The following is a 24967-nucleotide window of genomic DNA, read 5'->3' on the forward strand; positions in this document are numbered from 1 at the left end:
TATAAAGGGAAATTCTGATCTTGACAACGTCTATTTGGCCTGAACCCAGCTTGTTCTTCAAGTTTCTTTTCCGCACTGTTTCTCAACCTCTTTTAAGTATGCTAGCATAAATCTTACTTGGAACATTTAGTAGAGAAATTCCTCTGTAATTCTCACATTCAGCTTTATTCCTGTTTTTTATAGATGGGTACTATGAGAGCTCTACTCCAATCATTGGGAATTGGACCTTCTAACCAGGCCTGCTGAACTTTACAGTGTAACCACTGTAAAACTTTTATACATCCATATTTAAGCATTTCTGGTTGAATATCATCTACTTCGGCTGCCTTTCCACATTCCTGATATTTATTTCCAATCCCAATTCCAATTTCAAATCCTCTGTACACTGTTGTATCCTGAACCATCATAATATCACCATCAACAATGATTTAGTCAGTGAGACTTTTCTTATTTCTTGTGTTTTCTCTCCATGTGAAATTGTGCACATTTTTATGTTAAAACATGGTCTTAGTAATGACTAGTCAGTGTCCTGAGCAGAAGTCCAGTAAATACTTACCATTATTAAGCTTTGCTCTTTTCTCCAAATTTTCCCTCTCAGTTCCTAATGTATATAGATTTCCTTGTTCCTACAAGTTAGCCTACTATAGATAGAAAGGAAAATCAAGCAATATCCACATGAAACATAAAAAATATATCTGCAATCATGACTATGGTTGATCAGGCTTGTATGCTGTTGCAAGCCTGATCAACCTTAGTTTAAATCTAAAATATAGTTTAAAATTGAGTTTAAAAGTTTATATATATTAAATGACTGGATACCGAGGGATAAAAGTAAAATATAGTTTATTAGCACAACTAGTTTCGTCCTTTAACAGACTTCTTCAGGTGCATAAGAAAGAAAAAACCAAGCAGAAAACATGAAGGAATAAACTCTAAACAAACAAAACATTAGCATACACAGTTCAGTATTAAAGCTTTTGCATTTGGGCATTTAAAACTGTTCTCTGGATAAACTCATTGTTGGGCGTGCGCATGTGTTCAGAATCACGTGAACACCAAATTTGGATAGCAGCACAATGACAGTCTGGGGTATTAAGATGTATAGGATTAAGGATGATTTCTTTAGATTCCATTATCCCTCTTTCTAGTTCATCGTAGCAATGAAAGATATTATTTGATCTGTCCCATAGAACTGAATGGATGATGCTTTCTTCATTAGTGTTAGCAAAGAACAGAAAATAATTAAGTTTATGAATTTTGTGCAATCCACGAGAGCAGATGTTTGTCTAACTCTGGCTTGCTAACGCATATTCAAAGTTAGAAATCCATTGACCTACTTGTAAAATTTGACTTTTTATATGTATCCTACTTACAAAAGGTCATAAATGCATAGTACATATAGTACTATGGAAAGTAAGATAAATTGGAAATTCTGCTTTCAGGACCAAATGTGGAACTTTTTTTCCTAGCCACTTTTAACATTCATTAAAAGTTCTGGTCTCATACTGAGCAATGAAAATTATCTACCATCTAAAGATTTTCAGATGCCCATTCCACAAAAAAAAAGGTTCATACAAAGACCATTTCTCAAAAAGGATTGATTTAATGTCCTCTTATCAGCAGAACTGTGGATAGAATTTGAGATTGAATGAAGAATCATTTATAAATGGAGAAAGAACATGGATGAAAGTAGAGAGTTCAGTGGTACTCTGACAGTTGTGGAAATCTGAGAAAGGAAGCTATCCACCGTGGCATGCACTGAACAACCAGAGAGGAAATTGGCAGTCTGACAGATTGGCAGAACAAATCAAAATCCTAGGAAATATATGGAGCAACACAGGTTTTACTGAGCATTTTGAAAGCTGGGTCTCTATATGGATGATAATGTCAAGGAGATCTGTGGAACAGGAGTGGTGAATCAGTTTCACTGCCTAGAATCAGTAGTCACCATACTGGTAGTCACTGATTAGCTAATAGGCTTCTAGGTGGTGAAAGAGTTAAATGCTAATGACTTTCTCTATTTTTGTATGGGAATGAGGTGAATGCAATAGGACAATATTTGATGGCAGACTTTTTTATCATTTCTTTGGAATTGGCTGGATATAGATATGTTTCCATACACTGAAAGATAGATATCATGTGAGTATGAAAGATTGTGAAGACAATACAGGATGGGTGTCAATTAAGGAGTAAACAATTTAAGCACAGTTGTGTGGATACTCATCATGACCAGAAGACTTGTTTATATTCAAGTTACTACTTTGTCATGATTATCACTGCAGGAGGCCTTATTTTTAAGTGATGTGACAGGATAGCATCTGATTGTGAGAGAGGTGGAGGCATGGATCAGAAGAGGTTGCATTCAGTGGCCTTGGTGAGGGACCAGAAGGTTCGACTGCCTTTTGAGCAAGAGATAAGTTTTTGCACTTGGCCTGTTCAATGTCAAATTTGTATTGGTCATTGTTTTAAAAATATATTATTATTTGTAGATGTTATGTTCTATATTGTACAACATCCTCTGAGTGAGATTCTTGAGGTTTGGTCTCCATACATTTCAGTATACAGAATTATTTTCTTGACCTACTTTGTCACACTTGTTGGAAAATCAGAGTTTGGATAGTTGTAGGCCTTTGGATGGAATGGGGATTGAAGGCCTCCATTCCAGTAAGACTTATTTCAGTTATTCAGGTGTCCTCATACAAAGGATAAAAACAGTAGTCAGTCCATGGAAAGTAGAAGTCATGCAGGTCATTTGGTACTATTACAATCCTAACAGACCCAAGGCTGAGGTTGACTGTGTGAAGGATATTCTGCAAGAAAAGAGACTTGGATAAGTTTGTGGTCTGAATTATCAATAGGAGAGTTGATGTCTACAGTATGTTTATAAGGAAAACTGGTTAAAAAGAGATCAAGGATGTTGGGAGAGGAGTGGATTATTAGTTATTCTGACAGGAAGACAGACAGGTGAAAGATTATTACTGACACTGAATATCTCAGTGTCTTCATCGGTTTGGTTGGTGGAATTAGAGAAGGGAAGCCATTCTGAGTTGTAAATGTGCAAGTCCCCAAGAAATATAATCTCAATGTTTTGGTATCAGACTGTAGATGATCCAGTTTGAGGTTTGTCATTCTCTGGCATGGAATGGCTGACTTCACAAATGTGGTAGGGGGAATTGTGTAGAGTGTAGTTCAGAAAGTTGACAGTGGAGGCTGAGGCTGCTAGTTGAAGTTCAGTTAAAAGATGACATTTAGATGTCTGTAAATAGTAGTAGTATGGATATGCATTGTTTAAATTGGTGTTGAGACCATAAATGTTGGTGAAATTGATGTGAATGATTTGTTAAGGGAGTTTAATTTTTGTATTTTTGTTCTTTTTTATTTATTTTTTTTGTGTAATTTTTTTTTATTTTTATTTTTTTTATCTACAGTATTGATGAAACTTATGTTCATTTTCATTTTTTGCTTAATGTTAAAGAGATGGGCATGTGTCCCTTATAAAAAATCAGTTTCTGGTTGGTTTCATGGCCTTACCAGTTACCCTGTACACTACTGTGTCCAACAACCTGGCAGAGTTAGTGCCAGCAGAATTATTTACTATTTGATCAGGAAGCCATTTGATTTATTATCATTGAGTGTAGAATCATTTTACTACTATATCCTCAAATCAGGGAGGTTCGGGATTTCTACAGTGTGCTTTGCATGCCCACGAGACTGTCACCCACACCATATGTAAGAATGAAAGGGGAAAGGAACTAAAAACCTTGCTGCAGAAACCAAACACGTCAACAATCAACATGACAGGAAGATAGACAGTGAAAAAATGTCAACAGTCACTTTAGGCCCCAGTAAGCAAGCGGGGAGTGGAGATTTACTGGGTGATGAAAGTCATTTACCACCTGGGAGTCTATTTGGCATTTCCCTCAGCATTTGTGCATAGCTTCTTACAAGTTACAAATTTGAGATTGACTATCAGTGTTCTAAAGCTTTGAATGAATTTGAATAAATTGCCCAGTTAGAGGAGAAATCTGTAACATAAGTTGACCAGGTACATAAAATTAATGATTCAGGTAATGGAAACTGGCATTAGTAAGTTGTTTTAGGTATTCTAAAAGTAGTAGTTAAGTTCATTTTTTGAAACTGAACAGGTCCTTAATAAAGTAAGCATATATGCACACTGTCCAAGCAAAATATTTTGATTGTCATCCTAACGGTTTGTTCGCCTGCTCCTGCTGTGTTGCATGGCATGGAGTGTGTGGGATCTTTGAACATTGCAGGAAGTATAGAGCACTGTCATCAGGATTGCTTCCCATTGATCTGAGAATGTTCGGGATGAAGGATTCAAATTTGGCAGTCGTGGTAACACTTGGGTGTCACTGTTGTATTCAGCAAATCACTCTCAAATGACACCAGCAATGTGGCAGGGCATATCATCTTGCAGGAATATATCTGTGCCATATGAAAAGGCCGTCGTCACTATGAATGCTACAAAGTACACAATCAAGTATGGTCTGTGAATATGGGAGCTCCATTGATTTCCAGGAGAGCTTCTATCATATCATATTGCCGGCCTGGTTGGCCGAGCGGTTAGCGTATCCACTCTCCAGCCAAAAGACTGCGGGTTCAAATCCTGCCTTGGGCATGGATATTAGTGATTGTCTGTGAAAATACTAGGGCTGGTGGTTGGTATGGTAGATGGCATTGGTATAGTTGTGGGTGGTGGATTGAGTGGTGTAGATGGAGAGTTGAAGAGTAGGTACCCTCCCTCGATGAGTCTTTGGACTCCCTGGAGATGTCACATAATAATAATAATAATACCGTAGTGTTGCTGATGCTACATCTTATCTGTTTCTGCTGGACTGTGACATCAAGTCGATTCCTCTCACCTGGTTTTCATCCAACCTTCTGCCCACCTTTCTCTATGTGGCACAAGCTGGAAACAAGATCATCTAAAAAGGCAACTTTTTCTCAGTCTTCTCTGGTCAATGACATCTCTCAGATGCAAACTGGAGATGTAGTCATCAATAATTAGTAGTAGGAGTAGTACTATATCTAATTGCTCACGAGCACTTACTTTAGAGGTCCATTTGGAGGACAGCTTGTTGGATTGTGTTCTGAGAAATGCCACCATTCTTCCCATGGTTAAATTCTAGTTTTTCATATGTGGGCTTGTACAAGCCAGACAGCCTGTGTTCACGAGCATCAATAATGAGGTGGGCACCCACCATTGGCCACCAAGTTCCTTCAACTAGCACCCTACAATCATGGTGTCCCCCCCCTTCTCCTCCTCTCCAAAGTCTGTCAGATCATATCCCTTCTTGATCATCCATTTCAAATGAACAGTAGCAGAACAGTACTTAATTATCATGAATGGTCGACTGCCTTTGCTATTGGCTGTCACCATATACTTGTTTCTAACATATATCTTATTTCCCATGCTCTATAGTCTAACAAATTTATTTGTTTAATGACTGTGCCAGTTAGACTATATATTGAGTGTGAGATTATAAGAACGTAAAATAATGACAAAGCAGATATTGTTTGTATTCCCTGCTTATATTATTCTTACTTTATACTAGTCATAGCTGAAATATAAATCATATAACATCTATCTTATGCAGGTTCGATTTTTTAGGATAGTGCATTGACATAATCGGTCCAACGTGTTGTTCACAAACCATTTAATTAAGTCTAAAGGAATATTTACAGAATGATACAGTATATACACAAAGTCATTACAGTTTTCTTGCTACTCTCAATTTTTTTTTTCTACTCTAAACTTTAGTTCTAAGCTAATTCATAATTTAGCATTGAATATAAGACATACCTTGGTTAAGCCTAATTCACCATTAATATGCAATATCTCACAAACATGGACACATGACATACAATCTTGTTCAGTATTACAACTACTTACAATTCTAGATCAGCAGACATTCTTTCACATTAACCTTTTGTTCACACATAAGTCTTCTTGCCTTTCTTTTCACTTGCTGACTCGTTCCTGTTTTCCCGCTAAATTTCTTCCTTGTCCGAATAGTCAACTGTGCCTTTCCTATTTGGATCCTTAACATGATGGCGATGCACAGCTCCTTCATTTCACAAAGACTCGACACAATATTTCTCACGGTGCAGGGATCCGGGTAGAAGACAAACGATACTTCTCTTTCAATTCCCGACAACGAAATCTTGCATGATGGTGGTCTCAGGCAAGAGAAGGCCTAGAAAATCCTAAGGCAATTTTCTTTTCCTGCGAGCTGCCTTATATAGGCCCAGACCTTTGTTGTGCACATGTGCACATCTCTCAAAACTGGTCACATATTTACCTTCGGACATGCTGACGTCATTCTTGTATGTCTAGAATTCTTCATTCATGGCACCTATGGTCATGTATTGACCTCTGGATATGATGACATTATTCTTTATGCTTATTTGGAAATTTCCATCTATTGCAATTCTCAGAATTCTTCACTAATTTTAGCATTAGACTTACTGATTTAATATTTCTTAATAGCTTTACATAATGACATCATGCGCCACATTATTTTGACAAAGGTTTAATACAATAATATTACAGAAAATATTATTTCCATCAAAAAAATTAACATTATTCTGGATACATTCTCCTAAACTAAAAAACAGGTAAAACCAAACATGATAAGTTACGAAGTCGCATATCATGAGAGATTTTACACTAGCTTTCATCATGAAGTGAGTTCCACCTGACAGTGGAATAGCTGATTGTGAAATAATGAACAGTCATAATATTTTTGACTGGAGTGTGTTTGTTCCACCTTGATTGTTTTTCTTTTTTGTTTCCTTTAAATCAAAAGTTATACATTTGCACTATATATTATTTAAATTAAGGGGATATTAAATCCCACATTATTTCAAAGCCGAATAAGAAACTCAAAGATTGGAATCAGAGTTGATGCTGAATATAGTAAACTATAAAAATTTCGATGGATTGTAGCATAAGCTAAAGCACATAGTTCAACACTAGGGCAACTCGTTGCAAAGGTGGGTAAAAGAGCCAAATTGGCTCTTTTATTTAAGTAATTTATGGGTGCATCTTTTTTGACAACTCATATAGCAAAGTATATAAGTTCTTTTCGCTGTAACCTCAGTATTACCTGGTCTACCTACTCACTGATGAGACCTCAATAAAGGTCGAAACCGGTCTGGGTAGCGACCTTCCACCATAATGTATAACATCATACATCTCCTTGGAGATGTGTTTTACATTATGGGTAATACTAAGAATAGTGATCAGAACTTTGCCACCTTTGCAACGAGTTGCCCTAGTGTTGAACTATGTGCTTTAGCCTTATGCTACAATCCGCCGAAAGTTTTATAGTTTACTATATTCGGCATGAAACTCTTTGATTCCGATCGTTGAGTTTCTTATTCGGCTTTGAAATAATGTGGGATTTAAATCCCCTTAATTTAAATAATGTTACATCGCCGAAGTTAAGCCTATTAGCTCTTTTATTTAAGTAATTTATGGGTGCACCTTTTTTGACAACTCATATAGCAAAGTATATAAGTTCTTTTCACTGTAACCTCCATATTACCTAGTCTACCTACTCACTGATGAGACCTCAATAAAGGTCGAAACTGGTCTGGGTAGTGGCTTTCCACCATAATGTATAACATCATACATCTCTTAGGAGATGTGTTTTACATTATGGGCAATACTAAGAATAGTGATCAGAACTTTACCCACCTTTGCAACGAGTTGTGTGTTGAACTATGTGCTTTAGCTTACGCTACAATCCTCCAAAATTTTTATAGTTTATTATATTCGGCACGAAACTCTTTGATTTCAATCTTTGAGTTTCTTATTCAGCTTTGAAATAATGTGGGATTTAATATCCCCTTAATTTAAATAATGTTACATCGCCGAAGTTAAGCCTATTGGCTCTTTTATTTAAGTGCTATATATTTTTAACAAAGTGTGTAAACAGATTTTGTTGATAACACATATTGAAAATAATAGAATTTATTAATGACTATATTTCTTCCTTCTTTCAAGAATGTCATTGGATTGGGGGGAGATCAGCTGACAGCATTCAAATCAGACATGAATCACTTAGCTTGTGTTTACTTACATCTCAATCACAGCTAAATAAATGTGGTTGATTTTTGTAATTCACATGGAGGTTATATAACTAACCTCCCCCCCACCCTGCAAAAAAAAAATAATAATAATTAATCATGATTACCTCCCAGAAGTTTCTAAAGTTTCACAAGTTTCAAGGAATGGCTTCAAATTTAAATCAACTGGAGTGCAGAATCTTTATTTCATTCCAAAGAATGCTATCTAGTATGAATGCATTCCTCTATATTTCGTCTCAGTCAATGAGACATCTTCAGGGATTACAAAAAAAAAAATGTAACATAAAAACAAATAATGAACAATACTAAGCCCAACCACGTGGGTGACACTAAAACGTTTCCCAAATCTTAGGAAGCTTAATGCAGCCATATTTGTTAAGATTTGGTTGATTCCTGAGATCTGCTGTTGATTCTAAGAATAGTCTTTCTCTTTTGAATTTGCTGTGGTGGAACATGGTGGTTTTTTTCCATGAGATCCTGTGGGGTTGTATCCAAGACATGGTCAGCCAGGCCTGACTGACTTATGTTCATCCAGGTAGATGGTAGCTGATCTGCCTGTCTGTCCAAAGTATGCCAGTTTACAGGAACAGGGTACTTTATAGACTCCAGGCACTGAGAGAGGATGGAGCTGATCTTTTGTAGAGTGGATAAGGGTAGCAAGTTTGCAGTGGGGCTTAAATGCTGTGTGTAGGTTGTACTTTTTTAAAATCTTGGCTATTTTTTCATATGTGCCACGGATGTAGGGTATGGTGACAGTTGTCGTCACCATACCCTACATCCATGGTGTTGGGTATGGTGACTATCCCCCCCCCTCCCCGAAATCCAATGTCTGGCGTAAGTATATCACTGATGTATTTGAAATATCCAAGTCAGTTTGTGATTTGACTGTATGGTCCCCCAATGTCAACATATTCTTCATCCACCTCAGCAATAAACATAATGGAATCCAATTTGCCTTCGAAATAGACAATAATACTTTAACATTTCAAGTGTGCTTACTGTCATATCAACGAATCAATTTTCATTGTTTATTTAAATTTAAAACTTGTCTCACTCTGTTGATTTGTAACACTATCCTCCCAAAATGAGAACTCATCAGTACTATATCAGAAAAATAAAAATAAAAAATCCTAGGTAGGAGATAAAATGCAACTGTATATACCATAACAAATACAAAAACGTCGTGGTGGAAGGCTTTTGAGGTATGTCATGCAGTTTCCTCCCTTATTACTTTTTATGCCTTTTTAAGGTAAACAAAATTTCCATGGATTTCTTGACTGTTTAAAAAAAAAAGCAAAAATCTAGTTTTGGCAACTCTATTAAGCCTAAAATCCAATTTACTGTTGTTCAATCTCTACTGTAATGATTGGGAAGGACCTGACAGGAGATCTCCAGTTGTTTGCTGATGATGATCAAAGATAGATAGGACAATCAGGGATGCTACTGATATACAGCACTTCAAGAATAATTTGAATAACTTGGAACAGTGAGCAAATGATAAATAATGGCTGCCATTTCAACGTTAGTAAGTGTCAAGTTATGCACTTTGGCATGATGAGATTTCAGGCATATTATATTGGTAGGATTACATTACAAGAAACTGATGAGACTAGGAATTTGGGAGTCATGGTACATAGGAAACTGAAGTTCAAAGTTTATGTTGCAAAAATTGCCAATACAACTCTGAGAATAATTTCGATGTTGGAATGAACATTGACATGTACAAATAAGGAAGTCATTTTGCCTTTTTACGAGGCCTTGATACAACCAAATCTATGCACAGTATTCCACATACCTGGAATACTGTGCATAGATTTGGTTTCCTGGGTTTAGGGAGGATAAAAAAAAGTTGTGGAAAGGATGCAGAATAAGACAATATTGGGATTATGGAATGTCGATTACAAGGAGAGATTTGGAGTATGCGATATGATATAAATGTTGATTGGAGGTGCCACGTAACAATAATAATAGAGGTCTATAAACTTCTGAAAGGGTGTTATAGGTTATCAGTTGATTAAATTTGTTATACAGAAGGTGGGGAAAGGACAAGAAGGCGTCTGTGGTAGTTAAGGTTTGTGTGTACTTAAAAAAGGGGTGAGAGGTAGATTTTTCTCTCTGAGCAGTGAATGAGTAGAACAATTTTCCTGTTGAAATGGTGAGTACGTCCAGCGTGAATGAATTGAAGAGAAAGTATAATATCAGGTGTGGGTGATCTACAGACTCCTTGAAGAGCTCTGATGATGATAATCTCTTTTCTAGAATACTGAGTAAGAAAAGTGTTTTATTTCTCTCTTTATATTAATAGGATGATTTAAATTTTACTTTAAACTTTAATAGGATGATTTCTCGACTCTAGTCATCTACATTCAGTTCTTGTTGACAAGCCTTAGATTATACCTTATTGTCCCTGCAAACTATAGGATTTTGACTGCTTTTCTACATCAGGTAGTGATTGCATTCCTTCTGGATATTTTCTACCACTTTTTCTGTCTTTTATGTGACTTCATTTAATATTTTTTCAAAGTAATCACTCCAGGTATCCAAAATATCCTTATCTTCCATATTCTTTTCAAAAATCTTTCCATGACTTATTTATCTATTTTTATACTTAACTTAGTTCCCTATATTTCCCTATTTTTATTTATTTATTTTATTTTATTTTATTTTAAATATTTCCCTATTTAGTTCCCTAAAAAGAGAGGTGATAGTGAAATGTATAGTCAAATAAGCCAAGCAAATAAGAAAAGGGTGATCATTATGGGTGATTTTAATTATGGCAATATAGACTGGAATGAAGAGATAGCAACTGGAAGTAAAGAAAATGAGTTTCTTGAGTTTTTGAGGGATAACTACCTCAGACAGTATGTAACAGAGAGCACATGAGGATTAAGGGTCTTGGATTTGGTCATCTCATCGGAGGATGTAATTATCAATGAGGTTGCACCTCATGGTCACTTTCACCAATTGGTGAAAGTGACCATGAGGTGATTACCTGGGTGGTTGCCACCAGTGCAAGGACCCCTGTGAAAAAAGGGTATATATGGAACTACAAGGGGGGTGATTATGAAGAGCTCAGGAGACAACTTGCAGGTGGAGCATGGAATGAGGAGTTAGCTGGAAAAGAGATCAATGCAGCTTGGGGGATTTTCAAAAACTATTTAGTAGATGCAATGTCTAAATGTATACCATGGGTGAGAAGGTTAAATAAGGTAGGTATGAGATGGATGAATAAAGAGATTAAGCATGCAATCCAGAGAAAAAGAGCATTGTGGAGGCAGCATAAGAGAAGTGGAAGTAACCAATTTCATGAGGTCTACAAAGACCAGGCAAGGAGGGTGACTTGGTTGGTGAGAGTAGCTAAAGAGAGGTATGAACAGCAGTTAGCTAATGAAGCCAAAAAGAATCCTAGGGAGTTCTTTCGATATGTAGCCAGCAAAAGAAAGAATGATTATGGAAGGATGACATTGATTGGAGGAAATGGTATAAAGACAGCTGTTGCAGAATGTGTGTGGTGGAGATACTTAATGAGCAGTTCATAAAGATCTTTCAATCTTGTGAATGTGACTTCATGGAGAGATTAACAGCAGTTGATGATGGGGAGGAGAGACTGACTGTAAGTGAGCAAGAGATGTTTGGGGAGTTGAATAAACTAGATGTAAATAAGGCTGTGGGACTTGATAATATATCACTGCGTATTCTGAAGGAATGTGCCAGAGCATTGACACCTGCCTTGACATATTTTTTTAATATGAGTCTTGCACTTGGTCAAGTTCCTAAAGAGTGGAAAGAGGACAAGATTGTGCCACTTCATAAAGGAGGTGATCGAACTCAAGCATCAAACTATAGGCCTATCTGTGTGTCAGGTGTTGTGGTTAAGTTGTTGGAGAAGCGTGTGAGAACTAGGATCCAGAGTTGGGTTGACAACAATGGTATTATCTTTGATGGGCAGCATAGATTTGCTAAAGGGAGGGCATGTTTTAGTAATCTACTTACTTATTACAATAAAGTGACTGCTTACTTGGACAGAGAAGGATACACAGTAATATACTTGGATTTTGCCAAAGCTTTTGATAGAGTACCTCATGATAAGTTGACAGTCAAACTAGAGCAGATGGGGTTGGATATTAGATTAGTGCATTGGTTTGGAGACTGGCTATCTGATAGGTATCAACAAGTTGTGTATGGGGGTGCAATATCCAGGAAAAGGAAAGTCACTAGTGGAGTGCCTCAGGGGTCTGTTTTAGGGCCATTACTATTTAACTTGCATATTAATGATATTGGCGAAGATTTGGATGGAGATATTCAGTTGTTTGCAGATGATGCAAAGTTGGGACGAACCATAAAGAGTAGTGAGGATGTTGTGGCCTTGCAAGAAGACTTGAATAAATTGAGTGATTGGGCAAGCAAATGGGGAAGTGAGTTCAATGTTGCAAAATGTAAGGTTTTAAAATTTGGAAAACAAAGATGGGATGCAGAATTTATGCTTGGTGAGAATATATTGTTGGAAGTAGAGGAAATAAGAGATCTGGGGGTGATAGTGGATAAGGATTTAAAATTTAGGGGACACATCGCCAAAATTGTGAAGACAACACAAAGACTTCTGGGAATGATGCGGAGGACACTGACGTGTAGAAGTAGGGAGATTCTTATTCCATTGTATAAGGCTTTGATTAGGCCACACATGGACTATTGTGCCCAGATTTGGTCACCTGGTTTTCAGAAGGATGAAGAGATGTTGGAAAGGATCCAAAGGTGACTAAGAGTTTCTGACCTCTGGAATGTCGAGTATGAGGAAAGATTGAAAAGATGTAATTTGCAGAGTCTAGTGGAGAGAAGGAAGAGGGGAGATATGATATAGACCTACAAGTTGGTAAGGGGTTGTTATAAGATCAATGGTGGAGAAGTTCTACAGAGAATAGTGGGAGATCAGGGGAGAACCAGAGGTCATCCCTGGAAACCGTATAAAGAGGGTGTGAGTAGGGGAGTGAGAGGCAGGTGTTTTTTGTGCAGAGTTGTGAGTGATTGGAATGCCTTGCCTGAGAGTGTGGTGTCTGCAAGGAGTTTGAATGTGTTTAAGACACGGTATGATGTGTGTGAGATAAAAGGACCTCCTAGGTGAGTCTTTGACTCCATGAGGTCTTATTTAATAATAATAATATTTTGTATCTATTTTCTAAGTACACATGCTGACTCACTAACTAGGTACTTCTTATATGATGTCTTCTTTTCATGGTCTGCTTTAACTTCTTTAGTCCACCATGAAGTTTTTAATTTTCTAGCTTTGCACAAAACTTTACTATGTTTCTCTGGCTGAGTTGGTCAACATTTTCTTCAGATTTTGCCACTTAATCTCTAAATTTTGGTTCTTATTTGTACAACTCTTACTTGTTTTGCAATAATATTTGTATAATTGAGTCCTTTAGTAAACATTGTTCTTTTTTAATTGGATACTCATTCATGTTATGCTGAACACCAGGTTGTGTTCATTGATCAGAAGCCTATATCAAATCTCTTGTATCATGTACGATTCAAAAATATCATTATCCACAATAGCATCATCTGTAAGACTTATCTTCTTTCGAGTGTTCCTTCCACATGGATTAAAGCACATTTTTCTATTTGATTGTATTTGTTGGTAAAAATCCAGCAGTTACTTGCCATTTTCTCCAAATTTTTCCAAAAAATTTTTTTGAATGTTTGGGATTGATTTCCTAAGAGGTTGTTTAAGGTCTTGACCAGCTTTTTTCATATCAGCTGCACTTTCTAATGACCTTAGAGGTTCTCTATTCTTTGCTAGAATGTGTATGACCATGTGCATAAATAAGTTTCTGTTTTTAATAGGTGTTTTAGGATTTTGTTATAACATTAGATATGGATTGGCAAAAAATTTTGATAGATAAGGAAATCTGATTTTTAATGTTGATCAAGATGTTAATTATAAGATTATTTATTTTTCTAAAGGATGCAAGGAAAGCAGCATGTGATATCACGTTGGTACAAGCAACGGCCAACATGGAACCTGTGGGAAGGATTCAAATGCGAACTAGGCGCACACTTCGTGGACATCTGGCAAAAATATATGCCATGCATTGGGGCTCAGATTCACGGTATGCTGTATACTTTCATTTTTGACATAAACGTTTTATGCATTCTCTAATATTCAGAAAATAATATTTTTAGTGATTTAATTTATATTTTAAACCCAACTGTCTTTTTTGTGATTTCTTCTGTTATTTAGAAAAGTTGTCCTCAAAAGTTTTCATCATCATTAATTTAAAAAAAAAAATCTCTGGACATCTCGTTTTTAAATTAATTTTTTTTTATCTTCCGAGTCCAGTGTGTTTAAAAAAAAGTGTATATTTACTTCACATTACTCATAAATAATATAAATTTTACATTACTTAGGAGTTAGATTAGAATTAGTCTATCTAGTCAGTTCTAATAAATATTATTATTATCCTAAGACCCCATGGAGTCAGAGACTCATCTAGGAGGTTTCTTTGTCATACACACAACTCATCATACCTTGCCTTAAACACATTCAAATTCTCTGCAGACACCACACTCTTGGGCAATGCATTCCAATCATTCACAACTCTCCATGGAAAAAAGCTGCTTCTCTCTCTCCCTTGCTCACACCCTCCTTATTCAACTTCCAGGGATGACCTCTTGTTCTCCCCTGATCTTCCACTGTTTTCTGTAAAATCCCTTCAACATTGATCCTATAACAACCCCTTACTAACTTGTAGGTCTCTATCATATCACCCCCCCCCCCTCTTCCTCCTCTCCACTATACTCTGTAGATTTCATCTTCTCAACCTTTCTTCATATTCAACATTCTAGAGATCAGAAACTATTTTGGTCAATTGACTCTGGACCATTTCCAACATCTCTTCATCCTTTTGAAAACCAGGTGACCAAATCTGTGCACAGTAATTCATATATGGCCTAATCAAGGTCTTATACAATGGAAGAAGAAAGAATCTTCTTACTTAATATATTTTATATATTAAGTAAGAATTTTAATATATTTATGGAACGATACATATATATTTGTGGAAGAAATAAGAGATCTTGGGATAATGGTGGATAAGGATCTAAAATTTAGAGGACACATTGCCAAAATTGTGAGCACAAAATGTATTATTCCATAAATATATTATTATTATAATTTCTGCAGTTAGCCAAAACACTTAAGGAAAGATTTGTCACCCTAGATTGATTTATCCATCAAGGATAATAGTAGCATCATCAATCTTCCAGTTGTGTATCCAGTGATTTCCGCAGGTGGCTTGAATTCTAACTCTTATGCATTCCTCCATTTCCATGCATCTTTACTTCATTACTTCTTTCACCTATATCTAGTTTTCCTCAATAGAGGGCAGTTGTGATTACCTTCAGTGATTGGGATGAAGTTGCAGTTTTGCAACTTCATCCCAATCATGCAATCTTTACAGTCATGCAATCTCTACCTCACACAAACATTTGATGCTACAAGTTGAGGTACTTTCTAAAAAATGCCTAAGTGTTTTTGATAGACATTGATTTATTTTTATCATTGGAGACACAGTTGAACTGCTGAGTCATACTGTGAATCCAGAGTTACACGGTTTCTTATATATACGTATTCTTGTCCCGCTTCATGCCTCACCACTAGTCGTATCTTTTTGGCGCCAGCATCGCACATGCTGTGAACAAGCACCGACATGTTTCACTGGTGTCCATTCATACACGATTTTTATAGTCTACAAATCTTGCGATTGTTTAATGTTATGTTCTTGATAAAAATTTTATCACATAAAAAATAATAATGTCTTCGAAGCAAGTCCGATTCTTCTACAGCTAGCAAGAAAAGAAAAACATTGACTTTGGAACCAAAACTCAACATTATTAAGGATTTTGAAGGCAGAATGAAAATTTGTGAGCTAGCAAAGAAGTTTGATCTACAGGAATCCACGGTAAGAACAATCATAAAAGAAAGGTTTACAGATTTTGGAGGACATAGATTCTAATGAGGAACGAATTGTAGCCACAAGGCAAGGAATAAAAAAATCATCATTAGCTTGCTATGAAGAAATTTTGCATGACAAGAGAAAAAAAAAGACATTATGCCGTCAGACGAATCTATTAGATTTTATGAAACCATCGACATCGAAATAACTTTCTTTTTTTTTATGTACGAAAAATTACAGTTATGATTATATTTCTTAAAAAATATAGGTGTCTTGGTAAACCTTTGGTCCCAATTAACTAATATTTTGTATGTTTGTATGTTTGTACAGTAAAACCCCTGTTTTATGTTCCGCAATTTACGTTTTCCTGCCATTTACGTCATTTTCCGTTGGTCTCGTCTTAAGACCTATTCTTATGATATATTGTTTTTCTGCCATTAACAACTTGATTTGGACGTTATTTCTCGTGATTTGCGTTTTTTTCTTAGTAATACTGATAGTAATACTGATTTTTGAATCAATTTCTGCGGAAATCTGCGCATTTCTGTTCCCAGATGGCGTTGCTTTCGGCTGTAGTTTTGTTTCCGCCATCACGGTGACTTGCACGCTTGCAGCAGTAATGTAGTGATGAGCGATACCGTGATTTTTCAATCACAGTGCGAATTGATATTGCAGAATTTCTGCTATGTAATTTAGCATGTAAGAGTTGCTTTTAAGTTGCGGTAGTGGATTATCCATGTTAGTAACATGGAGAAAAAAGACAAAATATATTTCGATAGAAGAAAAGATGGCAATTCTGCGACAAATGGATTGGCATGCCAGAACATGTGTGCATTTAGCAAAAGATCTTGGACTCTCCATGTCCACTTTGAACACGATAGTAAAAAACAGGTCAAGTATTGAACTCAATGCAAAGCAATGTGGCACTATGTCAAAAAAAAAAAAAATGGAAAGCAAAAACAATCAACAATTAAAGATTTTTTAAAATAGATAAATGTAAGTAATTGTAAATTAATTTATTTTCAGTTATTAAATTTTGTAATCGAGTATGTAGACTCACATATACTAGCAGTAAGTCATCTTTCAGCCTTTTTTTTTTTTTTTTTTACATTTCCTGCTATTTACACTTTTTTCCATCAGTCCCCTGAAAAGTGTAAAAAAAGGGCTTTTACTGTATATATAAATTACATGCAAAATTTACCCCGAATTACGCAAATTCAACTTACGCACCTTTTATTGGTCCCACATAACTTCGGGGTATGACTGTATTTCATATCTTGAAATATTTCAAGATTTTTTATTATTTATTATAATCCTTTAGTATGCCTGAAAAGGAACAGTATACAATATGAAGTATAATACTTTACCAGTTAGGCACTAAAAGTGTTCTCCACCTGTTTTTTGGGTAACGGTTACTGTGTCACAGTGAATAATTGGTATATGTCACCAGATCTTGCAGACTAGTAAAATAGAAGACAGATATTTTTGGTACAGTGCACAGTAGCAGAAAGGGTCTACCAGAGGAACTTCGAAAGGATAAGCTGAAAAGGGACAAAGAATTAAAAATATCATAATGTTAAAAATTGCTTCAATAAATATGTCTGAATTTTATCAAAATCTGCTGTACTGCACAGATCAAAAAAAATTACCCAGCTGGAGGGTTAACTCTGCTTTAAAGTGTTCCAGGCCAGATGCATAGCTTTGATGGAGAAACTGATGTCGATATTTTCATGCCAAATTTGTTACAGCTGTTATTCAATCTAGTTAGAAAATCCTGGGAACTTGCACTAGGTGTGTTTAGGAATGTAACATCATCTGCATAGCTAAGTCCAATTCTAATGTCAGTGGAGATAATATGCATCCTTGTCTTATCCCAGATTTTACATCAAACCATTTTCCTGTATTTTCCTCAGTTCTAACTGCTAACTGACAACTTAAATATAGACTGTTATGTATTGCTCTGTATAATGTTCCATTCATCTCATATAATTGTAGTGTTTCGAAAAGATTTTCTCTATGCACGTTAATGTCATATTCCCATGATTTCAACTATTTGTCTTAAAGTGAAAATCTGATTTTGACAACCTCTATTTGGCCTGAACCTAGCTTGTTCATCTCCAAGTTTCTTTTCCACAATCTTTTTCACCCTCTTTTCAGATATATATGCTTGCATAAATCTTACCTGGAACACTTAGTCGAAAAATTCTTCTGATGTAATTCTGTAATTCTTACATTCATAATAATTCTATTATTGCAAATATTTTTGCCTGGAATTAACAGGCCATCATCAGTGCACAAATCACAAGAATGAAGCTTGAACAAAGGAATGTTATTCCCTTTTCACAGATCTGAGCCACATGTTGGAATACTTCCATATGGGTGATTACAAAATAAAATGAAATTAAAATAAATTAACTTAGAAATGCAATAAAATTATATTAATTAATTAAATTTACATGACAAAAAATTAAAAAAAAAATAATTTAATGGGAATGGAGAGCATATTGCTTGCTATTTATAAGGATAAGATTCTCCCAATATAATTATCTCCATTGAGGTAGTTGGTATGTATTGGACCAGAGGATATTGTGGTCATTCTCCACTCTGCTGTGCCAGGTGCCTGACTGTTAGTTGAGGGGAGGAGCCTTTCTGGTTGGGGGGGGGGGTGTTCAATTCTTTGTGATAGGTACACTATTTCATGCATCGTAGGTCACAAAGATTATAAGCATATCGTGTGCTATTACATTAGGTGAGTTAAGAGTTAGATAATCCACCCAAACTTTGCTCTAGTAAACAAACATGGAACTTTTTTCTTTTTTTTTTTTTTTGTATATGTCAGTGTATGACCACTACCTTACTTACTGAAGGCAGGCCTTCAGTAAGTAAGGTAGTGGTCATACACTGGGAAATGAAATTTAACCTTCCAGTTAAAGAAATTCACAAACATCTGTGCTGTAGGAAGATTCAAACTTGTTGGTTGAAGAACAAAGTACTAGCCAGTTAAGGCAGCAAACATCTTGTAAACGGTCAAATTCTCAAAGAAAGTACAGCACTAGATGTTTCACTTAACAGATTGAAATCCTTAAGTGACATAATTAACATTGTGTAACACAAATAACACATGTGTATTTAAAAAGAGAGAGAAAAGTAAACTATAGAATTTCCCACACTTTTTTTGGCATTGGTAAATCGTTTCAGGTCAATTTTTGGATTTAAGAGCATTTCTTAAATAAGTGTGCATCTCTAAAATATTAGCTATCTTCTTGTGTGTAATGATAACTTTGCTAATTAAAATTATAATAACAGAATTAACTCACATAAAATATTATTTATTAGTGTAATTTTCGCCTGAGTATCACAGGCATCTTCAGGACATGTATAAAGCTAATTAAACAATAACTGACAATTCCAGAAGGCGCCACTTAAGTAGCTAATGTAAGATAACTAAAAAAGGTCAATAAATTTCCTAACTTATTTAAAAAAAAAAAAAAAAAGGAAATATATATGTACAATTAAAAAAGTTAGGAAAGATTAGCTGATTTATAAATTACTATCTCCCACAAAGGAGATAGATGTAAACCATCAGATCTATTTAAGTTAGGAGAGTGAAGTAAAGTTTTACATGTTTCTTTATAAAGCCGTTCCATGAGGAAATGACTTTTGTGAAGGACTCTTGTCTTGTTCCAATGAACTCTATGTCTAGTGTGGATGGCATGTTCTGCAAGTCCAAACTGTTCAGGTTCAAGATATTGAATATAAGACTGGCTAGCCAAATAAAGGCAGATCTTCCTGTTTGTCTGAAATAAGATAATCCACAAGAGCAAGGAATCTGGTAGACACCTGGATAACTGAAATGTGAAAGCTTGTCCTTTGGAGAAGTGAGAAAGGTGGAGATTTTTCTGACTGGTTGAAAGGCAACAAAAATATTTAGTGGTTTTAAAACTTTTGCTATGCGTTCACTAATGCCTTGCACATAAGGGATAGGAATATGCATTATTTCTTCTGTATTTGAAGAGGAATACATATCAACTTGATATGTCTTCCTCTTCAAATACTTGCTCCTTAGGTACTTGCTATCTGGAATGTCTCTTCTGATGAACTACAACAGTTCATCAGAAGAGCTAGTCCACAAAAATGGATTATCATCATCTGTCTCGAAATTAAATTCACTTCATCCAAGGATTCGGTTCACTCTAGAAGTAGAATTAAATAAGCAGTTAACCTTTTTAGATCTTTTAATTCTTCGCCAACCAAATGGTAACTTAGATTTCTCAGTCTATAGAAAGAAGACTCATACAGGCCATTATATCCATTCTGAATCTCATCACCATCCCAGTCAAAAGACAGAAACTATTAAAACACTGATTCATCGGGCCCACTCCGTTTGTTCTTCAGACGATCTATTACAGAAAGAATTGAAATACATTATTTCCTCTTTTTTATCTAATGGATATAAGAATTCCTTCATCAAAAGAGCTTTGAGTAGTTTAGTAGTTTTGATATGTCTTCCTCTTCAAATAGAAGAAATAACACGTATTCCTATCCCTTATGTGCAAGGCATTAGTGAACACATAGCAAAAGTTTTAAAACCACTAAATATTTTTGTTGCCTTTCGACCAGTCAGAAAAATCTCCACCTTTCTCACTTCTCCAAAGGACAAGCTTCCACATCTCAGTTATCCAGATGTCTACCAGATTCCTTGCTCTTGTGGATTATCTTATTTCGGACAAACAGGAAGATCTGTCTTTTTTCAGCTAGAAGAACACCAGTCTTATATTCAATACCTTGAACCTGAACAATCTGGACTTGCAGAACATGCCATCAACACTAGACATAGAGTTCATTGGAATAAGACAAGAGTCCTTCACAAAAGTTGTTTCCTCATGGAACGACTTTATAAAGAAACATGTGAAACTTTACTTCACTCTCCTACTTTAAACAGATCCAATGGTTTACGTCTATCCCCTTTGTAGGGGATAGTACTTTATAAATCAGCTAATCTTTCCTAACTTTTTTAATTGTATATATTTATAGGCTTACCATAAGTCCCGGTTTGAAGGTATGGTCCCAGCCAGGTTGTCATTTTGTCCCGGTTATTTGGTAAAATTTAAAAGTGCAGAATATAGATGCAGTAGAAAAAGTGCAGCCTCAGAAAATGGTGATTAGGCAAGACGAATACCCCCACTTTGACTCTGGCCTGTATGCTGCATCGCAAGTCACTGTTGAGCATGTGCAATCTTAGTTGAGTTTGGATTGCGAGTCGGTGTTTCTTTTCGGCGTGTTGTTTGTGATTTTTTTTACTTCATTAAATTAATTTAACCCCAAAATGTCAAAAAGAAACTGTGTGTTTACAGATGAATTAAAAAAGGATTATTCGTTTTTGAAAAACATTTGTGATCATATTGACAAAGTGAAATGTGAACAGTGCTCTTCAGAATTTTCTGTGGCTCATGGTAGGTTCGGACATAAAAAATCACTTGACATGTGCGAAACATAAGGCTAGTCTAGCAGCGGCAGAAGCTTCCTCAAAGATATTGTCATATTTTAAAGGTGCTGATCCAAGTGACATAGAATTTTTAATAGCTGCTAAAGAAGCAACTTTTGCTTTTCATGTTGCTCTTCACAATCTCAGCTTTAAGTCTGCCGATTGTTCATCTAAATTGATATCAAAGCTTTTTCAAACAAAGTTTAGACTGGATAGAACAAAATGTGAGTGAGCCACTGTTGTTTCAGCAACTTTGTGAAGATTTAAACAAAACAAATTTTGTGACGATATCAATTGATTCTTCCAACAGGAAAGAAATTAAAACTGTGCCATGTGTTGTGCTGTATTTTGCACCGATTGTGGAGTAAAATGTTGAAAGTTTATTTTTCACTTGGTTAGAATATAATAAATTTAGTTTAATCCTTTATCCAAGTGTGAGCAAACAAAGTTTGTGCCTGAAAGTATCTTCAGCTGGGGTAAGATGTTGCACCAAATTACCCCAGTTCTGGCTGGTACTACCCAAAAAAAAAGTACTAGTTAAAACTATCCAGACTAGTTTTGACCTCAATAAAGGTCAAAACTCTGGGTAGTGGCCCTTCCCTTAATGCATAACATTAGACATATATCCGCAAGGAGATGTGTTTTGCATTATGGGAGATACTGAGATAGGAGTTATAGTAGCTTGCTCCACCTTTGCAAAGAGTTGCTCTGGTATTGCACCACCTTACCCCAGTCCTGAAGATACTTTCAGGCGCAAACTTTGTTTGCTCACACTTGGATAAAGGATAAGACTAAAATTATTATGTTGTGGAGTAAAAGTTAAACTTTTAGACTTTCATTCAGTTCCCGGTGAAACTGCAGAAATACTGACAAACCATTTAATGTCAGTTATGAAAACTCATAATATAACGAAAAAAATTATTGGATTTTGTGGAGATAACTGCAATACCAATTTTAGGGGTGTAAAATGAAGAGGAGAAAACAATATTTACAGTCGATTGAAAAAGGAACTAGGAAGAAATATTGTGGGCATTGGTTGCGATGCTCACATCGTTCATAACTGTCTTCAAATTGTAGTTGATGTTCTACCTATTGAAATAGAAGCTTTAGTAGTCAAAATTTATAAATATTTCCACATTTATACAGTTCGAGTCACTCAGCTAAAAGCGTTCTGTGAATTTGTAGATGTAGGGTATAAAAAGGTTCTTCAACATGGCAACACCCGTTTTCTTTCGCTACTTCCAGCTATTGACAGAATACTTGAAATCTATGAGGGACTGAAATCATATTTTATTTCACAAGAACACTGTCCAGTGATGATAAAACAGTTCTTTGATAATGATTGTGGTGAAATGTATTTTTGGTTTGTGCACGGGCAACTCAAAGTGTTTAACAAATCTATCTTGATTATGGAAAGTACAAAAGCAAGTGCAACAGATATTGTCATTGAACTTAGAAAATTAAAAACAAATCTTGAGGAAAGGCATGATAATAAATTTATACCTCAAGAAGCAAGAAAGCTTTTTAGAATACTGGAAAATAATGGAAGTATTAATACAATACTTCAAGAGTTTGCAAAATTTTATGACATGTCTTTCTTACATTGAGCTTTGGGAAAACAGCTTTGGTGGAGCAGAATCTTTTACTTGGATAAACAACAATGAATTAACTTGGTCGGAAATTGAAGCTTCAGGTGAAAAAATTAATGAAACTCTTGCAAATAATGCAATAAACATGGATGAAGTGTTTGATAAAGTGGTGATTGCAAAAGCTTTTTTGGTCGACAAACTATGACATTTTGAAAAATACAAGTTGTGAAGAAAAATGGATACAACTATTCAGTCATTTCAAAGAAAATAACATTTCATTGCCCAATCTTGTCCAAATTATAGAATACATTTTCAGCCTGCCAGGCACATCTTCACCTGTTGAAAGGATATTCTCAATAATGAATAACAAATGGTCTGAAGAAAGAGGTAGAATGGCTGAATCAACAATTAAAGCTGTATTGCGCTGCAAACTTAATAGTGAACTAAATTGTAGTGAATTTTTTGACGCGATTAAAATTAACAAAGAATTTTTAAAGAAAGTTCACGCTAGTGATAAATATTAATAACTTTTTAATAATTAGTTATGTTCAGTTTAGAGTAATTAAAAATTATTACTACGAAATGTTGCTTTTTTGTTAACTACTCCATTATTTAGTCTTTTGAATCATGAGTCGGTTTGATAAAAAAAAAAAAAAAAAAAAAAAAAAAAAATTTATGGTAAGTCTATATATATATATATATATATATATATTTCTTTTTTTTTTTTTTTTTTTTTTTTTTTTTTTTTTTTATAAATTAGGAAATTTATTGACCTTTTTTAGTTATCTTACATTAGCTACTTGGTGGTGCCTTTTGGAATTGTCAGTTATTGTTTAATTAGCTTTATACATGTACTGAAGATACAAAATTAATAACAGAAAAAACTCATGTACAAAGATTATTTAATAATTAAATAAATATTTAATTATTTATTTATTTATTTTATTTTTAGGAAAGTTATTGACCTTTTTTAGTTATCTTACACCAGCTACTTTGGTGGCGCTTTTTGGAATTGTCAGTTATTGTTTAATTTGAGCTTAATATACTGAAGATGCCTGTGACACACAGGCGAAAATTATTCTATTAAATAATCTTTGTACGTGAGTTTTTTCCGTTATTAATTTTGTATCGATATGTCTTCTCACGGTATACCTCTTTTAAAACTTGTACTGAAGATGCCTGTGATACTCAGGCAAAAATTCTACTAATAAATAATATTTTCTGTGAGTTAATTCCATTATTATAATTTTAATTATTATGTCTACTCACTATATTCCTTACTGAAACAGATAACTTTACTGTTGTTACTATATGGTTATGTACTGTGACAATATTTTATAAAATGAACTAAATATTTTAATGTATAATAGTTCTAATCTTTTCTTCAGCTTTGCATACCAAGCCTTTTCCTTAACAACTAAAATCTTTTCCTCATTTAATGAGGAAAAGATCTTAGTTGGTAGAAGAAGAATAGTTGCGAGTTATGGACTATTTTACATAAGTTGAAATGGTAGCATACAACATATTCAATGTTCAAACCACTTCACCATGACCTTTGTGCTTCTCTTGATTATTTTAATTTTATTAATAATTGCAGTTCTTGCGTCATTTTTCTTATTTGTTAGTGTAGCTTAATATCTTTTAAACAAGTTAATGTCCAAATACTGAGGCAAAATGACGCATTATATGCAACAATGTTTTGTGATTACTTCACATGGCTTATTTGGGTTGATATTCTTCTGCATTCACTATAATGAAGGACTTCTTTAACACACATGCTTAGCTTAACTTCCTTTATCAGAAAATCCCATTTGCACTTGTGATTC

General features: G+C 35.0%; 1 protein-coding gene across 5 annotated transcripts in view; it reads left to right on the forward strand.

Moving 5' to 3' along the window:
* The window catches only part of LOC150109322 (guanine nucleotide-binding protein G(I)/G(S)/G(T) subunit beta-1), a 248073-nt gene that overhangs the window by 156386 nt on the left and 66720 nt on the right, over positions 1–24967 (forward strand). For all 5 annotated transcript variants that reach the window (XM_090412529.1, XM_090412501.1, XM_090412506.1 and 2 more), the window contains exon 3: positions 14077–14222. In XM_090412529.1, the coding sequence (XP_090268655.1) occupies positions 14077–14222 (146 nt within the window). The remainder of the gene's footprint in view (positions 1–14076; positions 14223–24967) is intronic.

Source organism: Typopeltis vanoorti, chromosome 2 (genome assembly GCF_054136105.1).
Source record: "Typopeltis vanoorti isolate ZY-2024b chromosome 2, IOZ_Tvanoo_1.0, whole genome shotgun sequence".
Lineage (NCBI taxonomy): Eukaryota > Metazoa > Arthropoda > Arachnida > Uropygi > Thelyphonidae > Typopeltis > Typopeltis vanoorti.